At 34.5% G+C, this 17094-nt stretch overlaps 1 protein-coding gene and 1 non-coding gene across 2 annotated transcripts; both read right to left on the bottom strand.

The window, feature by feature from the left end:
- Positions 1-945: 945 nt before the first annotated feature.
- Positions 946-3527, bottom strand: LOC110818749 (RNA-binding (RRM/RBD/RNP motifs) family protein; the record flags this gene model as incomplete). The annotated part of the gene is made up of 5 exons (XM_088221520.1): positions 946-1440; positions 1563-1734; positions 2095-2306; positions 3135-3211; positions 3349-3527. Coding segments are annotated over 5 exons (807 nt in total), but the record flags the coding sequence as incomplete, so codon positions are not given.
- A 13245-nt stretch (positions 3528-16772) lies between these two features.
- TRNAK-CUU (transfer RNA lysine (anticodon CUU)) lies at positions 16773-16845 on the bottom strand. Its single transcript has one exon. It is a non-coding gene; the product is annotated as a tRNA-Lys (tRNA).
- Positions 16846-17094: the final 249 nt, after the last annotated feature.

Genomic DNA, 17094 nt, shown 5'->3' with positions numbered 1-17094 from the left:
AAGTTGCTGCAGTTGGTGGTTGTGGAGGAAAAGGAGAGGCTAAGAAAAAGATAAAATGAGAATAAAATGGGAAGATAAAATTACATCGGGTTCAGGTTGGGTTTTTAAACTGTCCAAAAGAATTTGAAATTATTAAACCCACCAGGGTTTATGGGGGTCCAGTTTGAGATTGAAATTGTGGGTTGGGTTTAAGTTTGCCGAAACCCAGCCCTAAGCCTGACATATTGTCATATCATTTGAAAGAAGCTCAAATTCTTCAACTCAAACTAACTTGTTCCACCCCTATTTGCAATAACATGGCTACTGACCAAAAACAGTTGGGTTGAGGATAGGGCCCTTAACCAGCCAAATACATTTGTCGACTGTTCAACTTCAGCTCAGTCAAAATCTAACTTGAGCCAAATTTGAACCAAGAAAAAGGGTCCAAAGAGCTAAACAAGTCAAACTCAGACATAAAATATATTTGATCCAAAAGGTTCTTTAACTAGATCATCTATATATTAGCAAATAAAATTATTTTCCATATATACTATAATAATTATATAACACAAATTTTATGATTATTTTACATTAATAGTATTAGATATTTGAGCCCCATTCTGTATCTATCTAGCTTATTCAAGCTCGATTTCAGGTTCATTCAGGTTCAGCTCCTTACGAAACTTCTCTGAGCAAAGCTCACACTCTATATTTCTTTTAACAAGCCAACCTCAAGCGTAAAATCGAGCATAGCGATACTCAAAAAAACCAAACTGAAAGACTATACTATCAACTCAGCTCAGCTCATTGCCGGCTCTAGTGTGATAAATAACTCGGGACAAGTTGAAAAAATAGAATCAGATTATTTCCAAAATCATATGCCCAAAGCCTCCTAAATGAAGATAAGAATATCTAACTATACCTCCACCTTTTTCTGTCTTCAATCAATAATGACATAGAACTGTCTTTATATATAATAAAGAAATAGATATCTTCTCATTAGAAAGAAAAGCAAAGAAATATTCTACTGCAATATTAGTCATCAGCAACCCGGCAAAGAAACAAGCTTTAGTTGGACTACAACATTGAGGGAACATACAAGGACCTAAATGCTAGTTAAGTCTATGGAGTAAATTACTAAAAACTCAAACTAAACTGAAAGCTACAAAGCATCTTTCACTAACCTTCAACTAACAAGTCACCATCTATTGCCTGAGTAATTATGTAGCCCGCCAATATAGTACAACAAGAGACAATTCTTCGTTTTCCTTCGATAAGCACATAATGGGTTTTATTAATAACGATATGAAATTGGGTGAGTTGTATCAAACCGTCGTGACCTAAAGTGGCTAATGCTATCCAATGTTGACCCAAAAACCCTTCGACTGTATTCATAATTGATGCCATTGAAATGTGATCCATACCCATTAATGTGGTGTTTTACACCAGGGGGAGCTGGCTCTGAATAAAAAATGAAGTTTCTTTAGAAAGCGTTCAACTAAAAATATAACAAACATGTTGATTTTTCAAAGAATGATAAGCGTGTGAGAGAAACAAAGAAACATTAAAAGCAAGGGATATACCTTGAGAATAATTTGAAGCATAAGCTGAAACCTTGCAGGATGGTGACACCTTCACTGAATGCTGAGGGCTATCCATATTGGACACAGTGTAACGTCTTGATTTATGAGGAATATTTGATCCAGGAGTAGTCGTCATGGAGGCACTTTGTGCTGGCTTGTCCTGTCCGGATATCTGTTCATCAAAAGCCAATTTCATTACATTTTCAAAGAACAAAAAGAGTCTGTGTCATTAGAGACTATATCTGCAGGTCATTGCTATTCCAACACCGTTCTTGTTTCTATTCCAAGGTCATTTCATCAAACACATGTTAATGCATCAATCTGTTAATCACTTGACAGGAGCAATCAACCACTCCAGGATGTGTTTGCAACAATTGCAATTGGAAGTAGCCAACAACATCAAAAGTTTATCAGATTACTTTGAGTTGCTAGAAAAATAAAACAGGAGCATGGTGATTGAAAAATCAAATATTGTTTTTAACAGACCTAAAACATAGATAAGGAACAGAAGAATGAAATAATGAGGACCCACCGCAAACTTCAATGTCCGCTTGTAAAGAGTCACAAGACCAGAGAAAAGCCTCACTGCATAGTCTGCAATCTCCTCGGTTTCATACTCCGCAAATGCATAACCTTTGGGTTTATCAGTTTCCTTGTCTCGAGGAATGTACAAGTCTACTAAGCGTCCAGCTTGAATTAAAATATCATATAAAACTCTGTCACTCACCCTCTCATCAAGATTACCTGTCCAGAGAATTGAATTGTAACTAAGTTAGAATTCCTCTGATAGGAAAACAAGAAGGAAAAACAATAGGTGATAAACAAAAACACAGGTATCAAATTCTCTGATCTACCCACAAAAACAAAATGCAAACAAAAAGCTTCCTAATAAAAAATTGAGGCCAATAATGGGAAACGCCAATTGTGCATCATAGATCCAGAAAATACAGCCTATACATAAATACGAACTAATCTTTTCCACATAAGATGCTATATACACCTTACTCCGACATATGCATCATCCACAATGATCCTGATGCAGCACAAATGGCTTCCATATAGAGCATTCCATATATACTCTTTCCTCAGAACAAGATAATTGACAGAAAAGTAAAGTGCATGTCAACTCAAACATGCATCCATAAGCACAGCATAGTCATAAACAGGAATACCATAAATCTTACCATTAACCTTGTCACCTTGACATATAAGTAAGCAAGCATTAACGTGCGTCCATCAACATAGCGTAATCATAAACATAAACATCATCAAACTGACCATTAAGTTTGTGATTTCAACATAAGTATGAAACCAAGGGAAACCAACAAAATGTCAGATATGATGAATCGGAGATTTTCAATTTCTCGATTAGCCTGATGGCATAGGCGAATCTAGAAAAACATAACAACAGAAGGTGAAGAAATATCGAAACTACATGGAAGGCATGCTGCTCATTTATATTAATCACGCGAATTTTAATCAGCAATTAAAACCAACCCCAACGTAAGCAAAATTAAGCAATTAATTAACTAGATCATTTCAAGAGTCCTCCATAACCCCTAAACTACATACATCTTAGAACAATTCGGAACTCCTTTTCTCTAGGTCCCGTTTGCTTCACAGGAAACCTTCCGTTTTCCTCCAATAAACTTTTCAGGAATCAGCCGATAGATCCAAGAGAATCCGTTCCATTCCCTTGCGCTAAAAGTAAATTCTGGCGAAATATACAAAAGAAAAAAAAACCAAGAAATCTCAAAAATAAAATCAAGAAAGAAAGAAGACTGACCTACGTAAACGGTACAACCAGAGTTGTCCGACATTATTGCGGCCTGGGACTAGATCTGCGAGAATAAAACTTCGATTGAGACGGGGAAGTACGGATCGACTTTCTTCTTCACAGAGCGAGCGGCGAGCGAGCAAGCGAGCGAGCAACGGAGGGAGAGCGAGATAATCAAATCCAGAAAATTATTTACCTGGTTTGATGGAGGAATACAAGCCAATTATTTATATTGTTCACAATGAGGCTGATGTCACCGCCTGCCGTTTGACTTCGCACTTTCCAATTATCAGACGTCAGAGTGTAGCACGGGACCAAGATTCTTTTTGGGTTTTACTTTTACTCCCGTAATTTTTTTAATTTATTTATAACCTTCTAGTCTCAACTTCTCAATTTAATTTAATTTTATCATCACACTAACAAATTAAATTTAAATTTATTAGTGGTCCTCTTTAATTTTGACGTATTAAATGGCTAAATTAATTTAAAAATTAAATTTATTCCTTAAAAGTCTTAAAAGCTATTCATCAAAGTTAAATGATAAAAATTTATCATCAAACTACGAAATTATTAGGTGTTTAAGACCTCGTAAGTTTTTGGCTATGAGTTCTGAATTTCAAAAGCATTTTTATAAATAAATAGATAAAATATAAAATATTTTTTATAATAATTAAAGTTAAAATCTATTTTTAATAATTTTAAAGACATAAGTTATAATGTGTAATTTTTTAAAATGATTTTATTTTTTATTAAAAAATTATATTTAGAATTTCAAAAACTGTCTTATTAAAGATAAGATTTTTGTTTCTTTTTAAAATAACATATTTTCTACACTTATTTATATTAAATATCAAATAATTTTTATTAAAAATATTTTTAATTAATAATTTAATTTATTAATATATTTAAAACTTACAATATAAATTATAATTTATCTATACAACAGCCCGAAACTTAAAAGAAAAATAAATTGTAAATGGATTACGGAAGCAAAATAATAACGTTAGGGTTTACATTCCTTACAAAATAATTCATAATACCCAATAGGCTATGAAAATTATCATTCTTAAAGAATAACGAAAAATCAAAGAAATAATTGAAAAGTAAACAATTGAACATTCTATTCGCAACCATTTTATGGATCAGCATCTGGATTTTGGTCATCTTGATCTAAAATAGTTAATGAAAGAGTAAGGTACAATAACCAAGTAAGAATATCACACTACTCACCGATATAGAAATGAAAATTGGTAAAAATTATGAAAACAACTAATTGAGTTATTAATTTAAGTAAAATTATTTATTATATATCTACCGTAGCGAAATTTTCAAAACTGACATATATAAGTGATAACACAATAATATCATAATCTCATATTCAATTAATTAAAACAATAATTTTCTTTTTTAACCAGCCTACTAGTATTCATGAGGGTCCATAGAGATATCTCCACTACACATGAACTCTTATTCAATATTTTTAATTAACCAACTGTCCTCATACCCTGTCCGGTATAAGCACCAAAACTATCATCCCTCAATACTCCGTCCGGCATGAGGGTGAAACGGACCGTCTCCATACCCCGTCCAGTATGAGCGCCAAAACACCAATTATCGATACCTCGTCCGATATGAGACAACGTTCATGGTAGAGTTCTCTATGTACCTGGTCCATCCACCATCTCTCCGGATATTCAATAAGTTTACTATTCATCCATTCAGTTAATCAAGCAATTTTCTGTTTATATTTAATTTACAGTTTTACAATTTAATTGTAAATCACGTAAAACAAACAATACATGCATTAAGGATGCACAACTAAATTATCATATCAACTCCAATGTAATATTATGCATTTGAAACAGTAAAATTAATCAAACAGAATTAACAGTGAATAATAACCGGTTCTGGCTCCATTAGTAACATATGATTAATTATCGAGATTTTCTAAGTTATACAAAATACTACATTATTTATAATTAAATTTTAATTTCATAACAAGGAATAAGGTGAGGGATTCTTATTTGAATCGATATCCGAAATGCTAAGTTTTTAACTATGCCTACTGGCGATCTTTGGGTTTTCTGAATTTTTTTTCAGGAATTGAAACACGCTCTAAGTACCTAGAAATACCTCCAAAAAATCCAAAATCGATGTTAGAAACCCTTTTCAGCCAATTTCAGAATTCCGGCATGGCGACACCGCTGTGCTCCGGCGACGGCACCGCCACCCACGGTGGCGGTTTGCCTCAGACTGGCTGTTTCTGGCCAGTGTCGGCCGATTTCGACCGATTTTTTACTCATTCCTATGAGAAAACATGTTAAGGGGCTAGGTTGGCCGAAAAAAGTCAAAAAACAGAGGCTTACCGATGGCAAAATTTTTTGGTGCGACGGCTTCGTCAGCTCACCTACGCAGTTGGGCATTTTTCTTCGGTCAACCCGTGGGAAACAAAGTGGTGAATACAATAGTAAAAAAATTGCACGAAACGGAAATTGGGAAGGGCCTTATCGAAGGTAGATTTTTATTTTTCCCGCAGTTTTCGGCACATCCGCCATCCTTTGACTCTGATTTGGCAATGAGTGTGTTCAAAATCAAATTTCGAGTGATTGGGAGAATTTTTACCTTTTTTATCGGTCGAATGTGGCTTCGGCGCAACGGTCAGCGGCGGTCGGCTCCCTTCCCAGAGACTGGTTCTTCTTCTCCAGCAGGGGGAGCTAGCGGCTAGGGTTAGTGTTTGGTATGAAGTGAGATATTTATATATGTTTTCTTTTAATCTCGGTCGTCTATCGCGTTTGATCAGTACCGTCCGATCGCATTTAAATAGGAAATAAATTTAGACCGTTCATCGGGATTTGATCTGTACCGTACGATCATACTTAAAAAGAGAATGAATCTAAACTATTCATTGCGTTTAATCACGAACGTCCGATCGCGCCTGAGGAGGGAACAGATCCGGATAATCCACGCGCACAGGAATAAATCTGGGCCATCCGATCGCGGACACGCAGATTGTCAACATGGCCTTCAGTGTGGCACTGCGTCAGCACGCCACGCCACGCGGGACGCTTCAATTCATTGGGCATGCTGACTGGATGGTTCTACGTGGCACATTTTTCTTAAATTACGTTTTGACCTCCAATTTCTGATTCTTCTTTCAAAAACACCCCCATAACCCAAATTTTCACCCATTTTTTCCAAAATTATTTTCAATTTCATTCTCCACCTATTTTTTCCTAATTTTTACAATAAATAAAAATTTATAAATTAAAAAATTAAATTTTATACATTAATTTTAAATCTTTTTAAAATTAATTAAGGATATTACAACTCTCATCCCCTTAAAAGAAATTTGGTTTCTCAAATTTGTCTCTCTCCCACTCAATCAAACAGTTGAGAATACTAGGCACTGAAATCTAGTTCTAGCTCCCATGTGGCATCTCCCTTTGTGTGATTCTGCCATAGGATCTTAACGAAAAAAAATTTCTGATTGCGGAGTACTCTGCTCTTTCGGTCCACAATATTAACCAGTATCTTCTCATAAGACAGATCCTCCTAGAGTAAAAGGGACTCGTTGGCCAAGACATGAAAGGGATCCGAGTTGTACTTGCGTAGCATGGACACATGGAACATATTATGGATCCTAAATAGTTCTGGAGGTAGCACCAATCTGTAGATGGTGGTGCCAATTCTGTCTAAGATTTTAAATAGCTCAATAAACTGGGGATTTAAATTTTCCCTCCTGCCAAACCTACTAATTCCCTTAAAATGAGTGACCTTAAGAAACATCCGATCACCTTTCTCAAATTCTAAATCCCTCCTCCGGGTATCCGCATAACTCTTATGTCTGCTCCAATCCGTCTGGATGTTCTTTCTGATCTTAACTATTTTAGTTGTAGTATCCTCTACGAGATTTGGGCCAAACAACTTTCTATCACTCACTTCTTCTAAACAGATCGGCGATCTGCATGGATAGTCATACAATGCCTCGTGCGGAGCCATGTCAATACTTGTTTGGTAGTTGTTATTGTAGGCGAACTCTATTAGGGATAAATGATCATTCCAAAGAACCGCGAAGTCAAGAACACAAGCTCGGAGCATATCCTCTAATGTGTGGATCGTCATTTTTGATTGTCCATCAGTCTGATGGTGGAATGCAGTACTAAGGGACAGTTTCGTTCCCATGACTTGCTAAAAACTAGACCAGAATTGAGAAATGAACTTGGGGTCCTTGTCGGACACTACTATCACCGATACTTCATGTAATCTGACTATATTCCAGATATACATTCTTACTAGTTTATCAAGGGGTCAGTCGTCTTGATGGCTAAGAAGTGGGAAGACTTGGTCAACCGGTCAACAATTATCCAAATGACATCATATTCTGAGCATGTTCTAGGCAATCCTGTCACGAAATCTATTATGATATATTCTCACTTCCACTCTAGAATTGGTAATGACTCAAATAAACCATCTGAGCGTTGATGTTCTACCTTGATTTGCTGACATACCAGACACTTAGAAATAAAGTCGGTCATATCTCTTTTCATCATGTTCCACTAAAATTAGGTCGCATACTTTGATACATCTTAGTGCTTTCGGGATGCATGGCAAACTTTGAGCTATAGGCCTCTATCATGATATTCTTTTTCAGCTCACTATCATCTGAAGCACACACCATGTCCTAAAATCTAAGCAACCCATCGGTAGAGATTTGAAATTTTGAAATAACTCCCTGTTCTGCGTCTTTCTTGAGGGCTACTAAGGTGGAATCAGTGGATTGAGCTTTCTTTATTCTTCGGATCAACTCAGGTTAAATAGTTAGGTGAGCTAAACATATGACTCTCTTCAGGTCCTGAAGCCGTACCTATTGTGCGGCCCCTATTGCCCTGCATTCTGAAACCATCAAATGAGCTAATATACCTGCATTTTTTTTGTTGACTGCGTCGGGTACCACATTGCCCTTACCCGGGTGATATAAAATGTTGCAATCATAGTACTTAAGGAGTTCTATCCATCTTCTCTAATGCATGTTGAGATATTTTTGAGTGAATATGTCTTTCAAGCTCTTATGGTCGGTATAGATCTGAAAGGTTTCTCCATACAAGTAATTGCTTCAAATCTTCAAGGCGTGAATAATCGCGACAAGTTCTAAGTCATTGGTGGGGTAGTTTTTCTTATGACTCTTCAACTGCCTAGACCCGTAGGTTATGACATTTTCATACTGCATCAGAACACAACTCAACCCTAGGTAGGAGGCATCACTATAAATTGTATATCAAATTATCCTACTCGATAAGGCCAATACAGGTGTGGTAGTCAATCGTTTTTTTAACTCTGAAAAACTCCTTTCACAGTTCTTGTTCCACTCGAATTTGACGTTCTTCTTTATGAGCTAAGTCAAATAAGCAGTTAGATTAAAAAATCATTCCACAAACCTGCGGTAATAACCTATCATTTCTAGAAACTTACGAATCTCTTTGATCGATGTTAACTTTTCCCAATCGAGCACTGCCTCAACTTTTTCGGAGTTCACTGACACTCCAATCCTTTATATGATGTGCCTTATGAAGGTAGTTTTCTCGAGACAGAACCCATACTTACTTGGTTTTGTATACAACTTTTTTTCTCTAAGAACCTGTAAAAGCTTAGTTAAACGGTGAGCGTGTTCCTCTCTGTTTTTTTAATAGACCAGAATATCATCGATGAATACAATGACGAACTAATATAGGAATTGTCTAAAAACCCTGTTCATCAAATCCATGAAGATGACTGGTGCATTAGTTAGTCTAAATGGCATGACTAGGAACTCATAGTATCCGTACCTAGTTCGAAAAGTTGTTTTAGGAATGTCTTCTACCTTGATCTTTACTTGATGGTAACCTAAACGCATATCTATTTTGGAGAAGACCTAGACACCCTGCAACTGATCAAAAAGATCATCGATCCTAGGGAATGGATAATTGTTTTTTATCGTGACCATGTTTAGTCATCTGTAGTCAATACATAACCTTATGTTTCATCCTCCTTCCTTGCAAATGTGACTTCAGCACCCCAAGAGAATATACTATATTGAATGAATTCACTATCCTGCAATTTTGTGATATGTTTTCTCAACTCCTCCATCTTAACACGACTCATGCGGTAAGGGACAACCAAAATAGGCTGATTGTCTGCCTTAAGGTTTATGGTAAATTCAACTTCTCTGTCTACTAGCAATCCAGATAGTTCATCTAGGAACACATCCGGAAAGTCTCATACTACCGGAATCTCTTGAATACAAATTTTTTTCTTGGATTTGCCTAGTTAGAGAAAATAGTCGAGTTAAAGCACTTGATAATAGGAAAATTTGCCATGAGAGAACAAATGTTAAAGAATTTTATTAATTTATAAATGGCTCCTCAATAGAAGGGTTGAATACAAGCTTCTTATGAAAACAATCTATGGTAGTGTGATACGCCGCTAGCCAGTTCATTCATAAGATTACATCAAAGTCACTTTTGTCAATCTCTATAGGTCCATACTCAATTACCTATCTGCTCTATCTATTGCACAAGCTCTGTATATAACCTCCCCTAGTAGTGTCTTACTCCTAGGGGTAGACATAAACAACACATAATCAAGTCTTTCTGGTTATACATTCAAATTTGATGCAAAAGCGTGTAAAACAAATGAATGTGAGGCACCAGTATCAATCAAAACATGTGCAAGATGATTACAGATAGTGTACGTACCTTGTATCACGTCTACGTTAGCTTCTACATCCTGCTGCGTGAGGTTGTAAACTCTGTCCTAGATAGGAGGTTTGGCTTGCTTTTGATTCCTTGGGTACTCCCTCGCATAATGTTGAGTACTCCCACATATGCAGCAATTATTGTTGAGACGATAGTAAGGTCAGTCCTCATGATCCTTGCCACAGTATTGGCAAGTCCTACCACGTCTTATTGTCAGAATCTGAGGAGGAGCCTGAGTCATTGATTTAGGTCTCTTATTCTACTGAACAGGTACAGTAGGTGCTGGTCTGTAGTATGAAACTGAGGGCCTGAAGTTCCCTATAGCTTGAGGGAAGATGCGAAGGTTCCTCTCCACTAGCTGTGTTTTAGTCAGAACAGCTGAGTAAGTACTGAGATCGAACTCATACAACTGTTGTCTGATATTAGAACGGAGACCCCACTCGAACTTTCTTGCCTTCCTGCCTACATCAATCATGCTCTCAGGGAAATATCGGCCCAACTCTAGGAACTTTCAGGCATATTCTGATACAGTCATGTCACTGTGGACCAAGTGTACAAACTCCATTTTCTTCAGATGTCAGAGGTGCTCTGGGAGGTACTCTGTATTAAAGACTACCAAGAATTATTCCCAAGTGACTGGAACGAGCAGGGTGGCCTGCTTAAGTTATCACCATCGGTCTACCTCTCCCACCAGCATGTACGTGACAAGTATGACTCTTTGTTCGGGAATCACCCCAAGAGTCATGAAGGCCTTCTCTATCTCAGCTAGCCAGTACTCAGCCTTTTCAAAGGAGGATCCCCTTACAAAAGTAGATGAGTTTAGTCTTTTATACCTCTCAATGTAGTCTGGGTCCATTATGGGAGAAACTAGGTCCTGTGGGAGAGGGACTGAATTGTGCTGGGGATGGACCGAATGACCCTGTGGTGGTACTGGATGATACAGTGGAGGCACCGGATTGTATTGTGGTAGTGCCGGGTGATGCGGTTGGGGCACTGGGCTATACTGTGGTGGTGCCGAGTGGTACTGTGGTTGGGACATCAGATCATACTGTGGTGGTACTTGATGGTACTGCAGAGGAGTAGGGTCGTACTAGGATGGCTCAGGATCCTCTCGCTGCAGAGGTGGCTCGACTTGTAGCAGTAGGAGAGGGTCAGGTAGCTCCCTCATTTCCTCTCAGGCCTGTTTGGCAATGATAAGTCTCTAATGTTTTAAATAATCGGTCAACATACTCTCGAAGCAAACCCTCTCGGGCTACTCGGTTTAATGGGGGTCTCCCTCTTCTTATTTATCTGTACCTGCATTTCACAAGGAATGGTTGAGTGATAATCCATTGTTTTTTATACTTCGTAAGGATTTTGTGTAAGGAATGGTTCCGAGCAATGCGACTCTGATACCAACTATAACAGTCTAGAACTTAAAAGAAAAATAAATTGTAAATTAATTGGGAAAGCAAAATAATAACGTTAGGGTTTACATTTAATACACAATAATTCAGAATACCCAATAGGGTTACGGGAATGACCTTTCTAAAAGAACAAAAAAAAATGAAAGAAATAACTGAAAAGTAAACAATTAAACATCATATTCGCAACCCTCTTGTGGATTGAGATCTGGATCTTGGTTTTCTTAATCTGAAATGGTTAATGAAAGAGTGAGCTATACTACCCCAGTAAGAATATCACACTACTCACTAATACAGAAATTAATGTTAATAAAATTATGAAAACAACTAATGGAGTTCTTAATTTAAGTAAATTCATTTATCATAAATAAAATTATTTATTGTATACTTACCATAGTGAAATTTTCAAAACTGACATATGGAGGCGATAACACAACAATATCATAATCTCATATTCAATTAATCAAAACAACAACTTTCCATTTTAACTAGCCTACTGGTATCCATGGGTGTCCATATGGATGTCCCCACTACGCGTGAACCCTTATTCAATATTTTTAATTAACTGGTCATCCCCATACCCCGTCCGGCATGACGGTGAAACGGGTCATCCCGATATTTTGTCCAGTATGAGGCAACGTTCACGGTAGGGTTCTCTATATACCCGGTCCATCCACCATCTCCTAGGATATCCAATAAGGCTACATTTTATCCATTCAGTTAATCAAGCAATTTTTCGTTTACATTTAGTTTTCAGTTTTACAATTTAACTGTAAATCACGCAAAACAAGTAATACATGCACTAAGGAAGCACAACTGAATTATCATACAAACTCTAGTGTAATATTATGCATTTAAAACAGTAAAATTAATCAAATAGGATTAATAGTGAATAATAACCGGTTCTATCTCCATTAGTAACTTATGATTAATTATCGAGATTTTCTAAGTTGTACAAAATATAATATTATTTATAATTAAACTTTAATTTCATAACAAAGAATAGGGTGAGGGATTCTTACTCGAATCGATGTCTGAAACGCTAAGCTTTCAGCTGCGCCCAATGACAGTTCCCAGATTCCCTGAATTTTTCTTCAGAAATTAAAACACGCTCCAAGTACTTAAAAATACGCAAAAAAATCCAAAATCGGTGTTAAAAACCCTTTTTGGCCAATTTTGGGATTTCGACACAGCGGCACCGCCATGCTTCGGCGACGACACTGCCGCCTGCGGCAGCGGTTTGCCTCGAGCTGGCCGTTTCTGGCCAGTTTTGACCGATTTCAGCCATTTTTGTACTTATTCATGCGAGAAAACATGTTAAGAGGCCTCAGTTGACCGGAAAAAAAGTCGAAAAACAGAGCTTACCGACGGTGGAGTTTTCTGGTGCGGCAGCTCCACCAGCTCACCTTCGCGGTTTGACATTTTTCTTCGGTCAACATGTGGGAAATAAAATGATGAATACAATGGTGGAAAAGTTGCACGAAACAGGAATCGGAAATGGCCTCATCGGAGACGATTTTCTATTTTTTCCGCGGCAGCGCCGTCAGGTTTTACCCACGTTTTTTGGCTCATCCGCTGGTCCTTTGACTCCAATTTGGCCATGAGTGTGTTCAAAATTAAATATCGAGTAATTATAAGAATTTTTACCTTTTTTGCGGTCGAATATGGCTCCGGCGCGGCGTCGGGCGGCAATTGACTCCCTTCCTGATGACTGGTTCTTCTTCTCCGACGAGGGGGCTTGGCGAGTAGAGTTAGAGTTTGGTGTGAAATGAGATATTTATATTCGTCTACCTTTAATCTGGGCTGTCCATCACGTTTGATCTGGACCCCTAGAACCCAAATTTTTTTTATTTTTTTCCAAAATTATTTTCAATTTCATCATCCACTTATTTTTTCCTAATTTTTACAATAAATAAAAATTTATAAATTAAAAAATTAAATTTTATACATTAATTTTAATTTTTAAAAAAAAAATTAATTAGAGGTATTACAATCTAAACGTACATTAAATTGAATAAATGATAAGGTATAAAGTTTTTTAAGTAATACTTTACATAAAAGAATATATAGATTAGGTATTATGTTTTTATTAATGGATTATCTAAAATTTAAACTGATTATTATAATTTATATAGTATAATTTTTAATGTATATTGATAGAAAAATAATATTAATCAATATGGTTATGTTTACTATTATTATTATTGTAGAAAATGGATGGAAAATAATAAATTTAAACAATGGAAATAAACAATTTGGGCCTCAGACGCAAACCCAATTTCTTTAAAAATGTATACGAACATTTATATATACAAATATATTTCTAATGTTATAAGCATCGGTTTTCTGAACCCCTTAGGAATATCGTGGCCCAATACAAATTGATCCAATCCAAAAGTAACTGTATCTTAATTCAGGTATTCAATTTTCAATGCATCAAATAAAATATAAAATTACCAAAAAAAATTTATAATTTTCTTAAAGATCACTGAGTGCATAATTCACGAAGAACTCACCATATTTTGAGTGTATTATGAATTATTTAAGATAATTAATTTATAATATTTAATTTAAATATTAAAAATTTAATGTATTATTATATTTATGTAACAAAATTAGAAATAACAATGTATTCAAGCGAAATGAATATTTTAGCGGTTAAATAAAAAAATTCATTAATAAGGGTTTTTTATTTTTTTTATTGGAACAAAATTTATGTACCATGACGCCGGAGAGATAATTGGTATATGATGAATGTGATAGAAGCTTGAGATCAATATTAAAATTATTGCAATGAATTTATATATAAAATTATCGGATGAAAATGATTAAATTATTCTTTATATCTGTTACATAAAGATATATATATATATTATTAAAGATAATAGAGAGTTTAAACTCAATTATTTTAGACAAATCGTAATATATTTATTATATGAGAGAAGTCTATTGGTACCACCAATATTTTGTTTGGATCCGCTGGCACTTCTTGTAAATTGTTAAAAATGTTACGAAAAAAAAGTAAGTTATTCGTAGAAGTGCTTTAAAAAAAAAACATGATATTACATGGAAATAATTATATAATAAATATGTGGTAGATATTAATAAAAATAATTAAATATAATCAGGAATTTTTATAGTAATTTAAATTATTTAAATATTTTTTAATTGACTTATATTTTTTGCTATAAATAATTTTTTAAATTGTTATGATTTAATATTTAAAGTAAAAATTATTTGTATAATTATAATAAGTATAAAAATCTTAATAATATTAAAATATTATCACTATTTAATAAATAATTAACAGAACATAATAAATATACTCATTTTAACTATTATTCAACTTATACATAACGAGTCATATTTGAAATAATTTTTTATAAAAAAAAATTATTTTTTTACCATAAATTATTAATAAAGTAAAACTTTACCCACTTGAAAAAACTTTTATCAAATCAATTAAATTTTTTTAAAAAAATTACAAAAAGAAAAAATGAAAATATAACAGCATATACCACTATTGATGGACTAATTTACTTATCCGATATCTTTTAATTACACAAAAGGATCAGAAGTTTCAACTTTTGAGATTACAATCGAAAGATTAATGAACCTTTAATTAGTGGCAAAAAATAATTAATTAATTAATTAAAAAACACAAGTTAGGTAAATGATAAGCACCAATCTGAAGTTTGACTTCTTAAAAATAAGACCAGGTTAAATGGCAATTAATGCAATACTCAAACACAAATGCAACCCACCAGATAAAGTAAAAAAACTTCATATATATATATATATAAAATAAAAAGACTATTTCGGATTTTAATATGTTAAAAATGTAATAAACTTTATAAAATTTAATTTAATTTATTCATTACACTTTTATTATTAATAAATTAAATAATTAGTTAATTAAATTATATCATTAATTTATAATATGCTAATAAAATAATAAATTTTACATGTTTGAACTCATGATTTTTAAATGTAATATAATAGTTTTAACCAATAAATCATAATATTATATATATATGCTTAAATTGGTAATATATTTTTATTTTTTTGGTTAAACCATTATAATATTTTTTTATAAATAAATATTTATATTTTCAACTTGTTCATTATAATTTTAGTGACACATTAGCAAATTAATTCATTAATCAATTAAATTAAGCATTATAGACACAAAATAGCAAACTTTATACCTTAAATGAATTTAAACTCTTAATCTTTAAATAAAACATACTGAAATTAACTACTATTACATGATATATATAAATATAGCCTGAAATGAATAATACATTTTTCTTTTTCTCATTAAACCTTTATATTCCTTTTTTTTTTTTTTTCCCTCTAAATAACTACTTGTCCTCTCAAAATTGTTTCAAATAAACCACTCCCTTTAACAGATTTTAACTGGCTGCTAAAGTCAAAGCCACGTCGGACACGTTTAGGGAAGTGTTGAAAGAAATTTCTTTTTGGAACTGAAGGGAATTTCATTAACAAAAACTTCAAAACAAGTGGTTGAGAAAAGTTTCATGGATTGCATCAGATTCTATACGTACGGGTGCCCGACGTGCAAAAGAGTAGGCTAAACTGGCCTCTATGGGGAGCCACTGCAGAGCACCATCCAGTTAATTGCTTGATTTTCAGAATATCAGATTGAAGAAGCAGAGGAGGCATGGGATTACACTGGCGAAGGGGTTTATCCAGTTGGAACCTGCGTAAACGATGAAGGTGTCGAGCTCAATTCAATGGCCTTCTGAAAGACAAAAGAGAGGACCTTCGCTTTAGCCTGCATGGGGACGCTTTTAGTGACCGTAGAGAGAAAAAAGGGTGACTTAATTTCTGTTATCGTAAATAAATTATTTACAAAAATTTTAAACTATAAAAGTTTATTTAGTCTCGAAAATACTATATACACACACACACACGTATATATATATCAACAGTATAGATTCTGACCACCTTTCATTTTCTCTCATTTACTTATTTTTTAATTTTGAAGAAATTGTCGTTTGTGTAAATTTCTTTTGAGGGTTTGCCGGAGCAAACGAGGATGATGACGAAATCATCAGAAGAAAAAGAATTATGTTAGCCAAGTGGATGACACGTGGCAAATGGATAACAACACAAATAAAGTAATGATACATTCACCAATTGAGGTCTTCCTTCGTTTTGCAGCTATCCGAAGCCGTGCGTTAGATACTGAACAAGAATAAGATATGGCGTTGACGGTGTTCTGTTCGAAAGAAAATTTGTGGATTCAAAAGAGAGAGAAGAAAAATAAACAGATCGCCCACCGTGGGGCTCGAACCCACGACCACAAGGTTAAGAGCCTTGCGCTCTACCGACTGAGCTAGACGGGCTTTGATGCTTTATTCTGTTTATGTACTATAGAAAGCAATGGCAAGAACAAAATCATTTGTTTTGATAATAGACTGGACACACAGTCGGTTTGATTAATAAATATATTAAACATATATTACTTTAATCATGCAAGATAAAACAAGAGCCAATTTTCCATTTTATACGCACATGCTGGTTGATTGGTAAAAAAAATATATTTAACGTTACGTATTGCTGTAAATCCTCACAACATATGATACGACCAAAGT

Source organism: Carica papaya, chromosome 1, assembly GCF_054855325.1.
Source record: "Carica papaya isolate Zhongbai chromosome 1, ASM5485532v1, whole genome shotgun sequence".
In the NCBI taxonomy this organism is placed as follows: domain Eukaryota; kingdom Viridiplantae; phylum Streptophyta; class Magnoliopsida; order Brassicales; family Caricaceae; genus Carica; species Carica papaya.
Note: the sequence above shows the minus strand (reverse complement) of the source record. Positions and strands in the feature narration are given on the sequence as shown.